This window comes from Rhinoderma darwinii, chromosome 3 (genome assembly GCF_050947455.1).
Source record: "Rhinoderma darwinii isolate aRhiDar2 chromosome 3, aRhiDar2.hap1, whole genome shotgun sequence".
Taxonomy (NCBI): Eukaryota; Metazoa; Chordata; class Amphibia; order Anura; family Rhinodermatidae; genus Rhinoderma; species Rhinoderma darwinii.
In genome coordinates, this window is record NC_134689.1 from 24,119,256 (window position 1) to 24,141,607 (window position 22,352).

The 22,352-nt window shown below is 41.5% G+C and overlaps 1 protein-coding gene across 2 annotated transcripts in view; it reads left to right on the forward strand.

The window, feature by feature from the left end:
- Positions 1–22,352, forward strand: part of GLRA1 (glycine receptor alpha 1) — a 93,989-nt gene that overhangs the window by 41,913 nt on the left and 29,724 nt on the right. For both annotated transcript variants that reach the window (XM_075856133.1, XM_075856132.1), the window contains 2 exons: positions 6,154–6,284; positions 7,107–7,174. In XM_075856133.1, coding sequence (XP_075712248.1) covers positions 6,154–6,284; positions 7,107–7,174 — 199 coding nt within the window. The remainder of the gene's footprint in view (positions 1–6,153; positions 6,285–7,106; positions 7,175–22,352) is intronic.

Here is a 22,352-nt window from a genome sequence, read left to right on the forward strand (position 1 = left end):
TGTGTCTTCTTTTCAGTTATAGTTACTTTTGTAAGCTTTATAGAGATATCTTGTTATTGGGCGGTGTTTTGTGAATTGAGTTGATGAACCTTTGGCCAATGCAGACAGTAAGTCTATGCTTACTAATCATTGAAAGAAGGTCAAGATGGACACAATTTCATAACTCATTATATGAGCAATGAGGTCACAGAAGGTAAAACATTGACCTGACATACTCTACATGGATTCGATCCAAAAATAAAAACGTTTAGGCCCATTTATACAGAGTGACTGTAAGGGCTCAGTCACACTTACAGAACAAATACGGATGCGCAATACTGATCAAATACGGATGCACAAAACAGATCTTTTTCCATACAATTTATTCCTTTTTAGTTTCCAGAATGTATTCGTTTTTGTTTTGTATTGTGTTCGGAATTGTCAGGTATTCATCTGTATAAGTTCAGTTTTTTGTTAAATGTGAAAGGTCTTCCGAAGCAAGAGACGCTCTTTATAGCCATTCTCCATTCTGGCTATTAGATGAGAATCCTGAACGGGGTATGCTCCTCTATATTCTTGGAATTCCATAACAGGGTATCTGAATATGTATATAATGGACATACTTTTCAGTAGGCCAACATTTCGATATTAAAAAATCTTTTTTGAAATTGGGCTTATATAATATTCTAATTTTCTGAGAGACTAAATTCGGGGTTTTCATTAACTGTTAGGCCTCATGCACACGACCATAGCCATGTGCACGGCCGTGATTTTCTGGTCGGCCGGCCACAGAGTGACAGCCGCGAGCCGCCCGCAAATCGCGGGTCGCGCACATGGCCCTGGCCATTATTTTCAATGAGCCCGGACCGCAGAACACGGCCGTAATAAGACATGCTCGTTCTTTCTGCGGTGTGGGCTCCTGGGCCATGCACGGACCGTGAAACCCATGGTCGTGTGCATGGCCCCATAGGACTGAATGGGTCCGCAATTCTCCCGTGGATTTTCAGGGGAATTGCGGCCGCAAAAGCACTTTCGTGTGCGTGAGGCCTAAGCCATAATCATCAGCATTACAAGAAAAAAATGCTGGAAATAGATCTCTCTGTGTGTAATAAATCTATATAATATGAGTTTCACTTTTTGAATTGAATTACTGAAATAAATTACATTTTTGATGATATATTCTAATTCATTGAGAAGGACTAGTATATACCAAATAAGTGTAAAGATCATCTGCAATGAATGTTAAAATGCATGAAAAAAAATGTGAACAATTTTGTTAATGGTTTTATTTATATGTCATGGCATCTCCATATGTAGTTATAGGAAGAGGCAATTTTAATGCAAGATCTAATAGGCATAACATTTATTAATATAAATGAGAAACTATGTAACCAGATTTTGCTGTAAAACAAAGTATACATAATGAAAGGTAATACAGCAGACCAGAGGTGTATTTTGCATACAGACAATCCTAGATGTAGGTCACAATATACTCAGCCTGTGCCTTGAGGTGGCAGAACCATCTGCTTGTCTTTTCCTTTTGGTACCTTCTTGATAGGGCAAGATCACTGTAGCCAATGCATTTCTAATGTGAATAAATGTATATATAGAATAATTTCCTGGCAGCAGTGTATCACTAACCTAGATCCTCTACATATGTATGTAAAACTTTTGGAGACAGCAGATGTTATGAACACCCTTTCTAGCAGACTACTGTATTTAATAGACATAAGTGGGTTAGAGATAGGAAGCCTTCTTGCATGACTCAACGCCTGCAGAACATTTCAAATACACATAAGGCAAATTGCAAAACTGAACAGCCAATCAAGAGTTTTGTGTCAGAAACGGACAGAGCAAACTGGCAAATAGTGTAATATGTTCACTTAGCATTTCAGGATTTTTTTTATCTGTGACACAGGCAGAGCGCACTACAGAAAAAAGTAGTGTAGGTCACAAGGAATTCAAGCTGACCTCTGCAACAAGCTAGTGGAAACATTTTGTGAACAGGGTTCACAGACAACGTGAATATTTCTCTGAAAATAAGGTCCTTGTGCACTCTTCACTGCATTAGCTCTGCACTGCCTCTGTCACGGATGGAAAAAAAAACACCAGTAGCAGCATTACCATCACCCCAAAAAGCAGAAATTCAGTATTAAAGATATTTAGGGGCAGTGTTGGAGTGGAGTTCCATGAGTCCACCAAAGAAGATGTCCCACCCTGTTTTGGGTGCATGATTTCAGCTTCCTCAACACACTGACTGGGCACGGTTGACCCCGGTACTACTACTAAAAGTAATGGCCAGGCAAAGCATATTTTAACCACAAACAACAAAGCAAGGATCCCATGTCCCTTGGTCTGGAGCAGTGACCTGAACTGTCCAGGCTTCAAGTGTCAATACATTTGTTTCAAACCTTTAATCTTCAAAATAATACTACTATATTAATGATTACATATTAAACATTATAATGTATATTGTGTTAAAAGTTTTTGGGGGAATAGAGATTATTATTAGTTGTATTCTTTTTAGCATTATCTCGTCGTACATATATTATTATAGCTATTCCATCTGGGCTGTCATAGCTATGGATATGGACCTTCACAACACCTTCTACTGATCCTGTTATATGACATAAAAAGTAATTTCATTTAAAGCTCATCTCAGCGCTTGCAGAAGAATTCAGATACAGGAAAACAGATTGCATTTCCCACTGGGGGTCCCAGTGGTTGACAATGTGCAGATGTGATCGAATATAAATTTTCTATTATATGTGCACAGTGGTATTTATAATGTTGTACAATAGAAAATGATATTACCTGAATGCCTCTAGATAAGTCCAGTATTAGATTTTCCAGGAATAATAAGATATAATACTATCTTTATGGAATCTATGTGGAATAATGTGTGGGAGTGTTTTCTCTATATTGTTACAAAGAGAATAATGTTCATTCTGCAAGTCCATGTCGTTTTCAGAGCTATAGAACATTAACTGGTCAATTGTAGAAGTGTTCATGTCCGGGTAGAATGGCAATGAAGCATTATTGATTTCCTCTAATTGTATTGGTTTCCAAGACCTGATGAATAATGAATTTATGTATAAAAGTGAAGTTCAATACCTTCCAGTGGAGGTGAACATAGCAAACAAACAATGTAAGACCTCATTCCTTGATGCTAGATATGAGGGGCCAGTAAGTGTTCAATGCTAGCTTATGACTCTCTCTTTCCTTGATAACATTGTGGTACCTCTAGAGACGGAGAGCACACAACACACCACCCATTGAAAAAGGAATATGAGTTGAATCTGATCTGAGGCTCCTCTCTCTTCTTTCACCTAAAAGCAGCTGCAGAAGCAACCTCTATGAAACGTAGTCCATTGCTTACAGTCCATTTAAAAATGTCATCGATGTACCCAACAGCATTGTCAACCTTAGTAAATTTTAGCCTGAAAAATGAAAACACAAAATAACAATATATTCTGAGAGAAGGTTTACCCTTGTTGAGCCTTCTCTTAAATAGTTGTGAATATCATTCATAGTAGTTTCATACTATGTACGTAACAGCGAGGACATACAAATCATAGAGACCATGCAGCTGCTATGAGGTAGAGAGAGATGACCAGAGCAGGTTGACTGCACCCCTTATTTTAATGTGTGGTGAGAACCTGTGCAGGAATTGCCTCTCCACAGGTCCTATAACCTTAGCCTACAAGGGTGTGGGGAATTAGTCCAAGATCTCGTCTAAACTTAATAGTGTTAGGTTAATGGTTAGTCTTAACCAGCACCAGAAAAGTGCCCAATTTTATTCATCTCTCTATGGAGCCCCCTCACCTTTTTGTACACCTATTAGCTGAATCTCTCCCTTTACAAAGGGAATAACAAGTTTAGTGAAATCAAATTCCCAAGACCATCAACCCAATCCAAATGAAATACGTAGCACCGGTATTGGGTCAATGAGGAGTTGAGAGCTCCTTCCTTCTCTCCTCTGGCATCTGTATTCTGTTGATGGCTCCAAGGGGAGCATCTGCAGGGAAGTAGATTTTGCTGCAGTTGCTCTCTCATCCCAAGCAAATATAAGTATATAAATATATATATATATATATATATATATATATATATATATATATATATATATATATATATATACATGAATTGCTGAAGAATAAGTGAAGGGGAAACAAAGGTAAACTTTCCCTTTAATACAAATATTTTGGGAGCAAAGGGTAACATTTTAATGGAACCTGTCGTATGTAGGATGCACTAATTTGCACTAAGGGGCCTGACTCAAATTGGGCTCATTTTCAACACTCTATAAAGCCCTGTTCACACTGAGTTTTTTTTTGCAGGCAGATTTTGACCTGCATGCACTCTCTTTGCCTTGTTTTTTGTGGCTTTTTGCAGCTGCGGCCGTTGAGCGCCGCAGACAAACAACGCTGCAAAACAAACTTTCTTTGCCTTGCCTCCCATTGATGTCAATGGGAGGTCAGAGATGGTAACACCTGTAGAAAAGGCATGTTGCTTCCTTTTCCCGCGAGTATTTTTTCCACTCACGGGGAAAAAAAACCTCCACCTCCCATTGAAATCCCATTTCGGCCATACTTTGGCGTGGTTTCCGCATCAAAAACAGCACCAAGAAACTCTGTGTAAACACGACCTAAAGGCTCGAGTATTGACTACTATAGGCTAGCACCCTTAAGGTGTCACTAGAAAGACAGGAAGTTTTTTAGTAATATCAGATATAAAATAAAGTTAAATATAGGATTTGAAATTATTGTTATTCCTAGGACAATCATTTTCTTCATATTTAATATATTTCTATTTATAGATATATTTCTATGCTCGGGTGCTTTGCTCAGAAGGATGCACAGGAAATTATTTTTTTGCTCTCTTTTTGCTTTGAATTATTATCCTTATGCTAATATTGAGCTTCAAAAGATCTACATAAGATATTATAAATTTTTCATCTGAACCCTTTTAAAAGTAGTTTATCTTTTAACAACTAATTTATAATATATTCCTAATTTGCACCTTTAAATCTTACCTATTTTTGCAATATACTGCCTGGCACCTAAGCATTTACGTAAATGAACCCTATTTTTTGTGCAATAATAATTAAACTTTTTAAAGGGGTTTTCCAGGATTAAGAAAAACATGGCTGCTCTCCTCCCAAAACAGCATTTCAACTTTCCACAGCTTGTGTGGTATTGAAGCTCATTGAAGCTCAGCCCAATTTACTTCAATGGAGCCGAGCTGCAATACCAGGCACAACCCATGGACAGGTGTCAAACAGTTTTTGGAAAAAAGCGCCCATGTTTTTCTAATCCTGGAAACCCCCTTTAAATTCATAGTTTTTCTATAAAAGAGTCTTTAAAAGAGTCATTTCATCCATTATTAGAATTTTTTGTTAGAAGTGTCCCCTGACAATAGGGTGATCACAGGGAGTGCTTATGCTTTTACCGCCTGGGATCAGCTATAATCAGTGAGGAACACAGCACAAAGTGTACAATTTCCCTGCAGCGCCACCACAGGGCAAATGGTGCATTACACAGTTTCCATTAAAATCAATGCGCTGACCATGTAATGCATGGACATGGGTTCTTCAGAGGTAGAGAAGCTCTGTATGGTTGCTCTCCACTCTTGCTAATAGATAAGGGTCCTGAATGGGGGACCCCATCTATTAACCAAAAAGAACCTAGTAGGGAATAGAGCCCTACATAAAATTGCTCTGGGAAGAAGACTTTTCACTCTTGTCCCCTCTAGACCTTATTGTATCTACTGTTTATGCTTTTTATATAATTTTATGCTTCTCGATGGAAGCATAAAATAAACAGATTACAAACAAATATTATCCAGTATGCCTGAGAAAGTATAAGCATGTCCAAAATCTAGACAACTGTGACATCTGAACTTAAAAGTTATGCCCATCAATGGAAAAAGGGGATCAATGCAACTAACAAAATAGCACATGAGATGTATAGAAAATGGGGACGCACATCCCTTCTTGGAGGATAGCACAAGAAAAAGACGTGAACCAAATTCTGTCAAAGTTTTGTTGTTCCTCCTGCCAGCAGATACAAGGTTTTTCTCCATGTCTATTATGTAATTTATGCAGCAGAACCCATGGCTCATCAATGGTGGGTCTTGTTTATCTTATTGTTTTCTTTTTTTTTTCTTTTGCAGTCTTGCAGCTTCCAAAGAAGTCGGTGCATCAGCCCGTAATTCTCCTAAACTGATGTCTCCCTCTGATTTCTTGGATAAGTTAATGGGGAAGATCTCAGGATATGATGCCAGAATTCGACCCAACTTCAAAGGTAACACTGTTGTAACGTGGCGGTAGAAAGTTTATGATATCCCAGGGGCGTGCATGGAAAGCAGAAGGCACCTGTGAAAGAAAAGTGTGTGGACCTCTTGTTGCCCAACAGCTGATTTGTTCACATTGAGGGGCCTATCTCATCATAGAGTTCCTCATCTTTAGTTCTCTAGCGAATCCTTCACTGGCTTGTCATTTAATCTGGTGGATTGCAACCCACTTGTAAAAATGAGTCGTGGAAATTATTAACACTGTCACTTAAGGTGCCCATACACTTTAGATGGCTGTCGGCTGAACACTCATGGGACCAACAGCTTTTCCACCTGACTCCACCATTAACAAGTACACTCGACTTGGCTCAGCGTGCATGTCTATTTCAATAGTGAGAGGGGAATAAGCCCCTGCCATACCCCAATAGCAGCGGCTTATCTTCTGCATGAACAAAGGATCCTTCTTCACTCCGCATCTGCCATTAAAGGAGAGTTGGGAGACCTCCAAACACATTAGATATTGGGACGTTCTGGACGAATTTCATCTACTGTATATGGGCTCCTTTACAGATTGTTGCCGGAACGACCGCTAGGAACCCCACAATCTCCAGGAAAGAAAGAGTCACGGCATCAAAAATTTGTCTTGATTAATTACCTCATCTTTAGTAGGGACATAAGCACCAATCATAAATTCCGTATTAAGCCCTTACAGCACATATACCCAATTTTATGTAAATTGTTAGCATTTCTATTATTAACCCATAATCATTTGTTTTATTTATTACCTGTACTACTTTTATAATATGCTTAGCAAATTCTCTTCTTTACAACAGGCCCCCCAGTTAACGTCACCTGCAACATTTTCATCAACAGCTTTGGGTCTATTGCGGAAACCACTATGGTAAGCAGTGATTTGTTGTATATATATTTAGTTGATTTATATTTTTGTTCAGGTTTTTTAATAAATTGAGGGTAAATAACAATATAGGGAAATGTTTATTACATGTGTTCTGTCTTTTAATGTTCCATATCTTCTAGTGTAGCTAGCGCAAAACTTTTAATATATATATATATATATATATATATATATATATATATATATATATATATATATATATATAAAATACACAATCCATGCACGCTTAAACGGAATGTGTTATCCGAAAATTACCTATTGTTTAAATTACGTTTTTAGTTTTAAGCATAGTTTTTTTTAGAAATATTGCAGTTTTCACTGTGGCCACTGAGCCTCACAATAGACTGACCCTTCCTGTTCTGTATTGATCACTTCTCAGCAGTCATCTCATTATCATCACAGGCAGGATTACAATGACAGGTAACACCTCTATATAGATAACACAGGATCCACCATTGACAATAAGCTCCCCTCCTCCCCCTCCCTGCACAATGACCTCTGCATAGGTCATAGAACATGCCTAGAAAACTCTCCCATGATTTCAATGGTTCTCCTCCTGTCCACAGGTTCCTATGGTCCACATGACTGCTGTAAAGTATATCTCTAAATGCTGTTAACAGCAGCTCAGGCAAGATGGCTGCCTCCATAATCATGTATAAAAAATAGAATTAAAAAAAATCTACAATCAAAATATAAAAACAGATTAGAAAAAAAGATTATCTTTGACTATCTGGTTTTAACTAGGAAAAAAAATATAGGTGATACATTCCCTTTAAGAGTTCATGGACAAAGTATTGCCACGTGCACAGACCCATTACGGCATCACGCAGAGTGCTCTAAGCAGGAGAATCATTTCCATAGTATGTCATGTTATGGAGTTTGCCATATTCCTTTTCTCACAGATTCTGTATATATCCACGACAAAAAACCTCCATGTCCTCCGTATAAAATCGCAGGTACATTATAGGTCCATAGCAGGCCCTGTGAATGAAACTTTTTTGGTCTTGGATAAGGGCATGAGCAAGAATCATGATTCAATTTTGTACGGTCCCACAGTTTATAACCTGCATAGGACTCCTGACTACCTAGAAAGCTTAGATTCCTATTCACGCGAAGTGGGGGATTAAGCAGGGGAGTATCTACTATTTATAGACCCTCATAGCAAATTCAGGGATGCCCCCATCTTGTTGTCAATAAACTAAACTACAGTAATGCAGTAGCATCATAACTACTTAAAGGGGTTTTCCAATTCTAAAAAATTGGTGGCCTATCCTCAGGATAGGCCATTAATATTTGATCGGTCAGTGTACGACTACCAACACCCCCACCCATCAGCTGTTTTACAGTGGCCGTAACGCTTGCACAAGCATTTCATTTGCTGCTCACACTGTGAATCGCCGACACACTTGTAGTGGCGGTTCACCGTATTACAGCCTATTCACTTCAGTTAGACCTCAACCAATCAAATATTGATGGCCTATTCTGGGATAGGCCATCAATTTTTTTGGGACTGGACAACCCCTTTAAGCAACAGTCAAGTAATGACATAGAAAGCCACCACTGTGTTATCCACCAACAATTCTGCACCCAAGTTGCACCCCTTAGCTTCTGGACCGGAGCTTCTATGGCAGTGGCGGTAAGGAGCGGTATGGAAACCCTTATAAGTGATCCAGTAGGTCCCAGACCTGGGAGAGACCTTTGCTGTAGTTCTAGGGTATGTATTTTATAAAGGGTTTTCTTTTTTTTTCCAGAAACCGTGCCACTCTGTGGCCCGTGTTTGGTATTGCAGCTCTACCTCATTCACTTGAATGTGGATCAATTGCAATACCAGACACAGCCCATGAACAAGAGTGGTGCTGTTTCTGGGAAAAAAAAATTGCAATGAAAGTGATATAATACTGTACAATCTGCACCTGCTCTGCTCTCAGAACTGAATTAATGCTGAATCAGTTCCATTAAAGTATGTTATACTGGGGTCATAAAGGGCTATAATAGTGGGGGAGGAGGAGGTACTGGTTAGCACAAAACTAATAGCCTAGGGGTGAAAAATAATTAAATCTGGATCTCTAGGATGCCTTTTGACAGTCCTTATGATGTCTATGAACAATGCAACTTTCCATAGACGCTTCTGACTCGGCCATATTCATGATTCCTCTGCTGGCGGTCAGGTCTTTTCATAGAGCCGTAAGGCTTTTCTGCGTACCGAATGGTAATCATTGTAGTATGTCTTTCTGAAATCTATAAAACACATTATATCAAGAACATGGTATTGCCAGATTTCTGCTAACAAAGCAACCTCTTGAGTAATGTGTCACCCCTCCAACCCTGTTATCTGAGCAAGAAGACCTCATGGGGCGGCATGACTCCACATTCCTAACCTGCGAGGGAATTAAAGCTCTTCTCTCTCACACAGATTACAGGTCTCGTGGGCTCTAGAGACACTTTATTATAGCACTCTCTCACTCTGCACTCTACAAATACTGATTGATTGAATGATTGATTGATTGATTGATTGATTGATTGATTGATTGATTGATTGATTGATTGATTGATTGATTGATTGATTGATTGAAGTTAGCAGCAGCTAACTTACCATCACCTAGCAGTCCCATGCAAGATAAGACCAAAGAGTTTATTGAGCATCTATTCATCCAGAACATACTGTAGGAAATACATTCTATATAGGATGAATCATTTGGATAGTATGTAATTCATAAAGGTATATAGAGCTGGACGGATCAGTAGGGACAATAGACGAGTGAGTCTTGCAAATTACAGATGGCCAACTGGCGTAAATATCATGTGCTTGCTTTGGGGCCCTTGGAGAGAGGGGGAACAGCCCCTTTGCTTCTGGATGGCAAGAAATTGCCCAATAGTCAAGGAAAGGGGAAAACAGATATTAAGACCTTTGGTCCTAGATGGCAAAATCCTGTACCAATGCTATGGTCCCCCCCTCTTCTGTGTACGCCACTACTGAGGACACTTTACATATAATACCAGTCTATTGAAATAACAAACATCTTCAGGGTCATTTTCATAAAATGTGACCACAGCTTTCCACAGCGGCTCACATGCTGGCAGACTCAAACTAATGGCCACCATGTAATACTACATTTCCCCTGCAGTGGCCGCTAGAGGGGAAATATCTGGCTGGCTGCAGCTTAGTAAAGTCTGCCGTTTGCTAGGGATGTCAGGAGGCAAACCCGTGGCGATCAACTGATCACTGCCGTGACTCTACACTCAGGGGGTCTGATGAGCAAACCCCTTAAATGGAAGATAGTTTTATAATGCTGAGTATGAAACATAGTCCATAATAATCCTTACCCCACCACATAACCTTGCAAAAAAAATATATATTAAAAAATACCCTTCAAAACCTTGATCTACACATTGAAACATTTAGTAAGAGCACAACATAAGAAATATACCATTCATGTTTATTTTTGTTTAATCCCTTCCCTTTTTTCCCATCCCTTGGTTGAACTTGATGGAGATTTTTCTTTTTTCAACTGTACTAACTATGTAATGTTTATAATGATCTGATGATAGAGCTGCTATAGGGGGCTCGGTATCTATTACTAGAAAGCAATATACAAAATTTGCTTGGTTGAAGCCAGGAGAGGATTCTTATTCTAGCACACATGGGAAAATTGACTGGATGTCAGTGTGAAATCAACGTTATTGATATTCTGTGAAAGGAACAAAATGAACATTCTGTACCGAAGCCAACACTCTGGGACAAGAGTTATTAAAAAACGGAAAGTTTATGAAATGGAGGCAAAAATCAATCTGGTATCTGAATCATTCCCCAACTATGTGCTAAATGACTTCTCTAATAATTCAAAGATGTGAACGCTCGGGACCTTGGTTGGATTGGTGTTGATTACCTCAAGTCATTGGTTCTAAGTGATTCCTCTATTATTCATTCTGAAGGACATATGGACTCTCAGCGGGAAAATGTCCAGGTCACAGACCTCTATTATCGGAAGCGGCTACATAGAAAGATCAGGGTGACAGACTCTGGATGACAGACTATGAGTCAGAGGAAACAGTAGTGAAGATTGAGATGTAGACAGGAAACTTATTTCTCTAGTACTCTGATAGGGAATTCTGAGTTAATAGAGGGTGGTTCCCCAATAATCAATTTGCCAGTAGCTTCAAACAGTACCTCTATCTCTGGAGTACCGCATTGTCCGAACCAGGTTTGTGGATAGTCCATTCACAATGTTTTGCTTCATTTCTCCGGTTGTAGTGCTGTACCGGAATTGTACATTTACTGTAGTTTTCCCAGCTGATGGATGGGAGCCCAAGCTGCAGGACACTATTTGATCAGCTTATCATTGTGGGCCCCTTATAACCTAAAGCTGACAACCCCTTTAATGGTGTTAAAGGGGTTGTACAGGATTAGAAAAACATGGCTGACTTCTTCCAAATACAGTGCCAGAACTCTCTACAGGTTTTGTGTCATAGCAAGATAGTCTTGTGTGTACATTGGCGATAATAACAATAGTCTGAGTTAGAATTTCTACTAGTCTACTAGAATTACTACTACTGTAAAACTACAACAGTATAATTTACTAATCCAAGTAGACACAAAGGCATAAAGGTGTTTTTATGGAAGTAACACAGGACTGTGCGAAATGTTGGGAGGGAAGTGAGAGGAGGAATAAGAGTGAAGGACGTGTGTTCATATATTTGTAAGCTGGCTCGGTGACTGGGTGACCAAAGACAATTACCCATAGGCTAAAAATGGCTCACATGGGTCTTAACTTCCTGTCCCCATTGATAATAGGAAGATTCATGAGCACATGAATTTTATTATTTAAGGGCAGAGAGGTATTTTAAGGGTGAAAGATCTGATAATGATCAAAGATACAGCTTTGTTTCTATGCCGGTTTTAAATCGTTTTAAGGTCTAGTTCTATAAAGCTGAAAAAGGATGAATTTTCAAAAGAAAAAATGTTATGAAACATCCTGTCCCTTCCTTTATGAGCTGTGATCACAACGGAGTGAAGATATTGAAGATGAAAAGATTCGATTTCAGAGCCTGTGGGGAACAAAGCACTGTTAGCAATGAAAATGACTCGAATCCATAGAGAGGCATTTATAAAACTAATATTTTTTATTTAACTGGGACCATATTTCTTTCCTCCCTTTATGAGTACACACTATATGCCTTGACATCACGGTGACTTTACCCCTGTGCTGTGACATCAATATTTTTATAATCCATGTGCAGAGATATCACTGTGTAAATTATCCCAGTGCAGTGACATCACTGTTAAATATCCCTGTGCAGTGACATCACTGTGGTTAAATATCCCTGTGCAGTGACATCACTGTGTGCATTTTCAGTGGTAACATTATACAAGGTACAGAGGGTGCAGTTGCAACTGTGACTTGGTATCTGAGGTGATCCAACAATTCCACTGCCACAAAGTACTAGAACTATAAATTACATGTAATGTTTGGGGGGTTGTTACAAGTTTTACATTGGGGTCTAGAATGCCTATGACTCCCATATTGAATAATTATAGTAAACTGTGTTGTGTTTTTACAGACTGTGGTATAGATGTTTGCCTATGGCTGCCATTACTAGTAGTAGCATGTATTAGGTTAATCCTTTTACTTTTTTATATAATCCCTCCTACATATTTCTTTAAGACAAGTACAAAAGACATGAAGTGCGCCACAAACCAGCAAGGGCGCTACATATGAAAGAGTTGTGGATTATTCCTGCTGTGGTCTTTCTTTTCTACAAGTCTTGGTGACGGCATTCGTTATTATTATAAAAACCGCGACAAAAAGTTCAGATGAATAAAAGTTTGATTAAAGAGCAAGAAACTTTGGAGGGCACTTCATGCCTTCTTGTTCTACGAGCAATGAAATATTAATCACGTAGTAAACCTGCCTGTGACTGAGTGAAAGAGCTAATTATTCTACCTTTATGTCGCCTCAACAAAGCTGCAGAAGTAAAGGTAATGGAGGAGAAATGATCTCAATATTTTTGTTCCTGCACTGCAAGGGGTCCCTTTAACTCCCCCAGTTTTTGCTTACATGCTGGGTTGTTGAACATTTTGTATGAAATGTCATTTTGCATTTAGTGACTTCGGCCTCTTTTCTATTTTTGCTTTATTTAGTAAATTGGAATTTGACAAAAAAATACTCATTATTTGTTCTTTCATATGAATACAATATATATGGGCCTATGCTTATTTTTAGAAAAATTCCACACCAATAAGTTAATCACAGGGTGCCCCAACATCCAGCTGTAATCTGTGGAGGAATCTGGCAGTGATTGTTCAATTTCCCTGCAGCGCCACAACAGGGGAAATTAAGTATTACACCGATTTAATTGAACTCAATGGGCTCTCCGTGTAGTACAGAGGGAGAGATGCTCTTTGTAAATGTTCTCCACTATGGCTAATAGGCAGGGCCTAATTAATGTGACCCCACATTATCATCGATTGCAGCAATATATCGGGGAGGTGGTCTTGCATGTGCATGGCCCTCTCCACTGTCTATAGGCGTTATGGAGAGAGCCAAGCCAGCAACTCCCTTAAACAGGCTATACACTTTGTATAGCTGTCGGCTGACAGATATTCCTCCCAACTCCCCCATACACATGTACTTGAGGCTCGGCCGAGTGTGCATGTGTTTTCAATGGGGAGAAGGGAGAAAGCCGCTGCCAGACTCTTTTGCCAGCAGCTTATCTACTAATGAACAAAATATCGGGCATGTTGAATTTCAACATGCCCGACCCCTCTCTCCCCCAACATCTGTCATCTGCCTTCTAGGCTGGATAGGATGACCAAATGGCCATCAGGCAGGGTGGATGCTCGAGCCCCCCTAGGCGGTATTTCTAAACCAGACAATCCCTCATTGGTCATTTTTGCAAAACTATTTGTTTCAAATTCAGCCATAATTTATCAGCCACCTCCTGTCTGTACAACTGAGCTGTGTTAATCATGGATAGTGTGACCTAATGATAAGGGCTAGAACAGCGGTAAAGGCAGAGTATGATGTCATCATGGGGTGTCCAAGTACAGGAAGGTCCAGAAATGTTGCAGACCATGGTTTGTTGTTCGAACTATGATTATAGTTTGGCCGCATTCAGACAGCCGTAATGCGGCCACATTTTGGAGGCCAGAAAAAATTCCCGCAGTTCAACCAAACTGAACTTCGATCACCTTTCAGTTCTATGGTGATCTAAGTTTAGTTTAGTTGAACTGTGGGAGCTCCGGGTGTTGTGGCCATAATTCAGCAGTCTAATTCAGCTATAAAATGGAACTTAAAATTGTGGAGCCACTTTAATTAATATATTAGTAAATTATATTATGAGCAATTCCCCAGTATACATCTGTTGTGTGAATCATTCCCATTACAAGTTATTTTAGGTTATAAAGGAGAGCAGCTGTGCAGAGTTTGGATTCCCCATGGAGGCTCTCTTGGATTTTCTGTAGAATTTAGTGACTTTTCGAGGGCTGCCTACTGTTTGTTGTTCTAAACCACGGATATAAATACTATAAATACTGTGTAACGTAGGGTATGGAAAGGGGCATAACTATAGGGGATTCAGAGGAATTAGTTGCATCCAGGCCCTGGTGGCTGAAGGGGCCTCAATAGCGAACACTGGTACTGTAAATGGCAAGCGATTTGTTCCATTGTACCAGGGAAATATATGCGTGAAAAACTTTAGTCAACAATATAAAGTAGGGCATGGAAAGGAGCGTAAATATAGGGGTGTATATGAGGGAGGCCCTACAGCCCTTATGCAATACATAAGAGACAACAAAGCTTAATCAGCACATTCCAACAAAATAAAACAAAACATTTATACAGGTGCAAAGAAGCCTAAGGCTGCAAAACAACACAATATCCAAAAATGCTGACAACACTCTGTGAACACTAATGCCACCTAAACATTATAAATAAATAAATAAATAAATAAATAAATAAATAAATATGCATGGCTGCTGAATCTACTTAGGCCTCATTCACACGACAGGGTCCGAGTGTCGGCCGGGAAAATCGGCCGTTTTTGGCCGATTTTCCCGGCCGGTTTGCATCCGTTCCGATTCCGTTCCGGACCGTGTTGCCGTTTTTACCGGCCGATTTGGACCCGATTTGCATCCGTTTTTTTCCCTGTCCGTTTTAAAATCGGATGAATTTCATTTAAATTTGTTGCCACACACAGCCCTTTGTAGATAATGACACCCAGCCCCCTGTTGTTAATGCCACCCAGCCCCCTGCAGGTAATGCCACCCAGCTCCTTGCAGGTAATGCCACCCAGCCTCCTGCAGGTAATGCCACCCAGCACCCTGCAGGTAATGCCACCCAGCACCCTGCAGGTAATGCCACCCAGCACCCTGCAGGTAATGCCACCAAGTCCCCTGTAGGTAATGCCACCAAGTCCCCTGTAGGTAATGCCACACAGCCTCCTGTAGGTTATGCCACACAGCCCCCTGTAGGTGATGCCACCCTGCCCCTTGTAGGTGATGCCACCCTGCCCCTTGTAGGTGATGCCACCCAGCCCCCTGCAGCCCTGCAGGTGATGCCACCCAGCCCCCTGTAGGTGATGCCACCCAGCTCCCTGCAGGTGATGCCACCCAGCCCCCTGCAGGTGATGCCACCCAGCCCCCTGTATGTAATGCCACCCTGCCCCCTGTAGGTGATGCCACCCTGCCCCCTGTAGGTGATTCCACCCTGCCCCCTGTAGGTGATGCCACCCTGCCCCTTGTAGGTGATGCCACCCAGCCCCCTGCAGGTGATGCCACCCAGCCCCCTGTAGGTGATGCCACCCTGCCCCTTGTAGGTAATGCCACCCTGCCCCTTGTAGGTGATGCCACCCAGCCCCCTGCAGGTGATGCCACCCAGCCCCCTGTAGGTGATGCCACCCAGCTCCCTGCAGGTGATGCCACCCAGCCCCCTGCAGGTGATGCCACCCAGCCCCCTGTAGGTAATGCCACCCTGCCCCCTGTAGGTGATGCCACCCTGCCCCCTGTAGGTGATGCCACCCTGCCCCTTGTAGGTGATGCCACCCAGCCCCCTGCAGGTGATGCCACCAAGCCCCCTGTAGGTAATGCCACCCTGCCCCTTGTAGGTGATGCCACCCTGCCCCCTGTAGGTGATGCCACCCTGCCTCCTGTAGGTGATGCCACCCTGCCCCTTGTAGGTGATGCCACCCTGCCCCCTGTAGGTGATGCCACCCAGCCCCCTGTAGGTGATGCCACCCAGCCCCCTGTAGGTGATGCCACCCAGCCCCCTGTAGGTGATGACACCCAGCCCCCTGTAGGTTGCACCCATCCCCCCTCCCTTCCAGGAGAAGTCACTGACTTCAATGTCCATATATGGACAGTGTAGTCACTGACTTCTCCTGGAGAGGAATTCCCTGCCACAGGTCGGGAATTCCGCTTCAGAAGTGAGTGACGTCACTGTGTCCATATATGGACAGTGTAGTCACTCACTTCTCATGTAGCGGAATCCCCGGCCATAGAGTCGGGGATTCCGCTGCAGAAGTGAGTGACGCTGTGTCGATATATGGACAGTGTAGTCACTCAGTTCTTCTGTAGCGGCATCCCCGGCCATATAGTCGGGGATTCCGCTGCAGAAGTGAGTGACTTCGCTGTGTCCATATATGGACAGTGTAGTCACTCACTTCTCCTGTAGCAGAATCCCCAATCCCCGGCCGGGGATTGGGGATTCCAACTCCTACAGAGAGCAAAAAAAGACCCTCCTCCTCCTCACATGCACTCTGCACTGTGAGGAGGAGGAGGAGGAGGAGAGAGAGAGGGTGAGCAACGGTAGACCCGGCCATCAGTCGGGACACATTCCGGTGATGGCCGTGTATTACCCGGCCCCATAGACTTCTATGGGAGCCGGGCGGCTGAGTACCCGGCCGAAAATAGGGCATGTCCCATTTTTTGACGGCCGGTATTCCCGGCCCGTCAAAAAATTGGTCGTGTGAATAGCCCCATTAGGGGTCTATTGTTCCTAATGCAGCCGGGTGCCGGCCGATTTATGAACGGCCGGCACCCGGCCGGGAAACCCTGTCGTGTGAATTCCGCCTTACAATAGTGAGGTTCTTAGTGTACATTTTGATCAAATTGTGTGAGCCCACCTGCCACCTACAGCCCTTATGCCCCATATTAGGGCATTAGCACTAGGTTTCTTGGAGCCCTGTTATAGACTATCCACAAGGGCCCAGGAGATTCAATTTAAATTACTTGACTAGACAATTAAGAATATGACGTTATTAAGAACAATTATCTCATAACCTTTTGGATTAATGAGCAGCTGGTTCTAAAAATTAGTGTGTGCGCGTGTGTGTGCGTGTGCGTGCGCGTGTGTGATGTCCTGAACGCTCGATAACAAGGCCAAGTGTGCTGATTATAGCCAAGCTTTCTCCTTTTTTGTTCTTCCCTGCCTGTGATTTATAAAATGAAGCATGACACATGGTATAATGACATATAACCCCTCACATGGTTCCGCTTTTGTCCTTTAATCAAAGGAGACCTTGCGGGCAGACAGCACTACGCAGGCCCATTAAGCCTCATCACAGCAACTCAGATAAACGACTTTGGTCAGTTTCAGTCATTTTGAGTTGGTGAGGGATGTGGAAAGAAATCGTATTTTTAGAAAAAGATAATTTAAATATTAAAGTCTCCAACCAGCCCATAAATCATCTGCTGCCGGAGAGATGGCGAACAAGAGAGATTAAACCATGATATGCTTTAGCTTCTTGTCCACTGATGTCCTTACCAGCTAAAAATAAAAGCGAACAGACAAAATAATGAGACTGCGATACAGATTGGAAATTTCAGGATAGGTTATATCTCAACTGGTCTGTGTCAGTAATTTCTGCAGAAAAGAAGGAGCCATGTCTTGTATAATGGCAATATACTGCCCAAAATATATATATTTTTTTAGGAAAAAACAATATTGATCTATAAATGCCCCTTAGTATTATATACGGGTTCACAGTCGTCAATATTTAAAGGGTCCATTCCATAGCAAGCATAATCCCACCAGCTCTATTCAGTTGCACAATAATTGGAAATCGATGACGTCACCACTTTTCTATTATTACCTCTGAAAATAATTACATGGTCTGCAGGGTTCATGGAAAACTCCACTTCTAATCAAATGCAAGAACATTACAACACACACTAAATTGGCTTTATGAAATGTTGCAGTCTTAATAATGTTGTAACTCATCCATATGACAGGAATGCTTGGAGAGAATTGCAGTCTAGTAAAGGTTGAATATTGCAGTGAAGAGGATGTTGAGAGTTCTGGTATAAAGAGATGAATGGAAAAGCTGTATGCACAAACCTATATAGCAGCACACGGAGTCCCTACAAGTCAATATTACGGATCCCTAGGTGCTAAGCATGGCGCTTTATAGCGGAGGCACCGCATACTCTCTTAGAAGCAAAACTGTGTGGCTTTGTATAAAACTTTAGGCATGAAACAGTATTGTATGGGCCCATATAATGTTATAGGAGCCATATTACAGGTCATAGCCACAATTCTACCGTGTACTTGTGGCCTAAGGCTACACAGCAGCTTTTCTTGATGATCATTAGACGGCAACATGCCATGGTCACCGATCAGTAGGTGATACGACCTGAATCAATTGTCAATTTACTGAATTGTGAGTTCTCTAGTGGATATGCCTAGTTGTATACTGAGGAATATTCAATGACGGGTACACCGCAATATACAATAAGCTGAATATTGTTATAGCTTACATTCCTCCTGATCCAATAGGGACTTAAATGCATGAAAGCAAGTTGAACAATAGCTCAGCAGCCTGTGTGGCCTAGAACAAAAAGAATATGCAAACCCCTCCCACGAGGAGTCTCTCCTGTCGACAATATCCCTTTACGTGTATTAAATTGTTGCAGAATAATTATAATATATATATATATGTATGCAGGCTAAAGAAAAAAATGCAATTTTATTTAAATTAGCCCAAAGAGGCACCCCATGCAGCTGATATGGGTCCTTCAGAGAGGGGTGCCAGCCTTTGTCCCATTCTCTTTGCTACTGTTGAGGAGAATATGTGCGGGTTGCCCCTCTCCAGGGGAACTGTATTGTTATATAAACAAGGGTTTAGTGAATTGGATCAAGGGTGATGGAAAGGGTCATTGGAGAAATAAACACTGATTCTTCTGTCCTAGGTGGCAATTCCCGGCATCATAATGCGCCCCCTATCGTCTCTGTACGTCACTGACTGAAAGATTCCAACCTCAATATTGTCAGCTGTGTAGATTTTTGTACGGTGCATGATTTGTTGCAGACTGGGAAACAGCACTTCTTATGGATACAATTTCATGTACGTGGCAATTTTAAGGTCCGCAGCATTCATAACACATAGCCAGTCCTTTAATGATATTCTTGTATGAGCAAAGATAAATCAGTCATAGAAAATGAAACACTGATAGAACCATCTGTTGAAGGAACATTAAAGGTCATATATCAATGGTCATTTATTATTTCATTCATGCATAAAACTTATTTCGTAAAACTTTCACTCATTCCCTTTAAAGGAACAGTAAACATTAAAAATGAATGATAAAAGTAAACACAAATAAAATGTGTCCACAGTCTTTGTCAATCTCCAGGATTTTCTGCATACTTTTGAAACAGTCTTGTAAAAATTGTGCAGCGAATATATGTATTAATTTCTTCCTATTTCCTTCAATTTTTACCTGGTGGACAAGTGAAAGCAGGGCTTTTTGTAAAGGAGCAGAGCTTATGGTGCCTGGTCTCCTATTGCAGAAAGAGCAGTATGGGAGGGCTCCTGCTGCAGCCGGTTGCCTTACAGCCAATGACAAGTCTGATTTGAGGGTTGTGAGGAGTAGGAGAAGAGGGAAATCACTGATCTGCTGATATAAAGAGTTACATTAGCACAAGAACTGTACGTCAGGAGCATCATGAAATGGGTTTCATTGGTGGAGCAGCTGCACATAAGCCTTAGATCACTATGCTCAAGTGTGGTATAAAGCATGACGCCACTGGACTCTGGTGCAGTGGAAACGTGTTCTGATGAACCACGCTTCACTATATGGAAATCTGATGTACAATCTGGGTTTGGCGAATGCTAGAAGGCTTCCTACCAGAATGCATAGCGCCTAGTGTTAAATTTGGTGGAGGAGGGATAATAATCTGGGGTTGTTTTTCAGGGTTTAAGATAGGCTCCTTATTTCCAGTATGTCCAACAAACTCATATAGGTGTGATGGTCAAGTGTCCACATACACTTGGCCATATAGTGTATTTCTCATATTTTTAATGGTAATATGAGACAGGGTAAGATAAAAGGAGAAGATATTAATTTAGAAATTGCTGGGATTTACTTTTCTATACATATTGTTTTTTTAACCCTACATTGTGTGTTTCTGCAAAAAAATAAAAATAATTTGCTACCATCTACAGTAAGTCAGAGCTACCAGAAATGCAATGACAGAAACTCATTTTGCAGAAAAGTCAAGATGTAGGCCAAAATGAAAAGTCGGAAATCCAGATTAGTGAACAACCGATCTATGTAAGGTCAGACAGGCACATCGTGTATCGTATTCTGCTTTAGGGTGAAGTCTTGGCATGACTTGGCAGACAGCAATGAACTGTGCACATTAAACTCTTTACATAACTAACTTTGGACTTACATTATGGAATTATGTTGACAAGGGCATTGGAAACAGTGAGCACCAGAAGGCATAATCCAAAAATCTGTAACAGGACCCCCACTTACAATGTGCGCTTTATAATTCTGGTATCTTTGGGTCCCCTCAGGCACCAGGGCCCAGGTGCGACTTCTAGCTCTACACCCCCTATGACTACACCCCTGGTGAACATCAAAATGCCTTTTTGTTATGTTTTTGTACAGATTATGTTAGAACGATATACTAAATATATGTTTTCCTTTACAAATGTTATTGTCTACATATCTTTGCTCTGAATTTCATCTGTGTATCTTAATTAAATGGAAGCTCATGAATATTTATTAGGGGTTCTGACCTTTTAAAATACGTAATTTTGCAGCTTCCTCTATAAGCTGACAGCCGACTAACCTGTCATTTGACCTTCCATTCACTTTTCTTCAACATCAATATTATTGGTTAAAGCCACTACTGAAGCTCCAGCCTTTAGACTCAGAGTAGACACACCCCTTAGACTCATTTGTTCCTAAGTAAAATTTCCTAAAAACAGCTTAACAGCTTAACTATGTACTCCCATGAGAAAATATTGCTATATAACATTGATTATAACTCAAACAATGGTGATAGATGCTTGTAAGAGGGTCAGTTTTAGTGTATGTGTGGCTCTTGGCCCTGATCCGATACCCCACTCAAGGTTGGCACAGTAATGGAGCCGGACACAGCGGTTGTCAACAGAGAACCTAACTTTACTCCACTAGGGGCAACCGTAATGGTTACAACATGGTACACAGCTTGGCAGTTACAAAATATGGCACACATCTTGGCGGTTACAGCATATGGCACACAGTGTAACGATTACAGTCACAAATGGGCAGAGAGCTTGGTGGTTACGGCCTCAACTGGGCAGAGAGCTTGGCGATTTCAGCCATTTAAATAAGCCCAAGTCATGGCACTTGCGGTACACAGGGTTTACGCAGTCTTTCTCTGGCTGAGTGGCAGGGATCCACAGTCTCCACCTGCCTTGGTACAGAGGTTTTCTCTCTCTGTTAGTGGTCTGTAACCACTTGCAGCCTCCTAGTGATTAGGGCCCAAGTCACTTACAACAGCCGGTTCAGATCAAGGTAAACTGGTGCATACCGCCCACCAGGATTCCCAGGGTCTGCCCTTTCAGCATCGAACCAACAACCCAACTCCTCTCCATAGACCTTCCTCCGGTCTCTGCGCTACTGCCAGTCCCGTGCTGTATCTCCTCCTTGCTCCACACTGTACTACTCCGACACTACCACTCTGACTCTACGACTCCAACGTGCACGCTTAAACAGTATACTACACTTTCTCACCACGAGGTGCAACATAGCTCCTCTCTAAATATCTTTGCTCCACGTACCAACGAAACCCATGCGGCCACGCACAGGTGTCCGCTCACATAACCACAACACACCAAATTCCCACCTGCCCACCGTGTATGTCAACTAAACATGGCTTGATAAGTAAAAGCA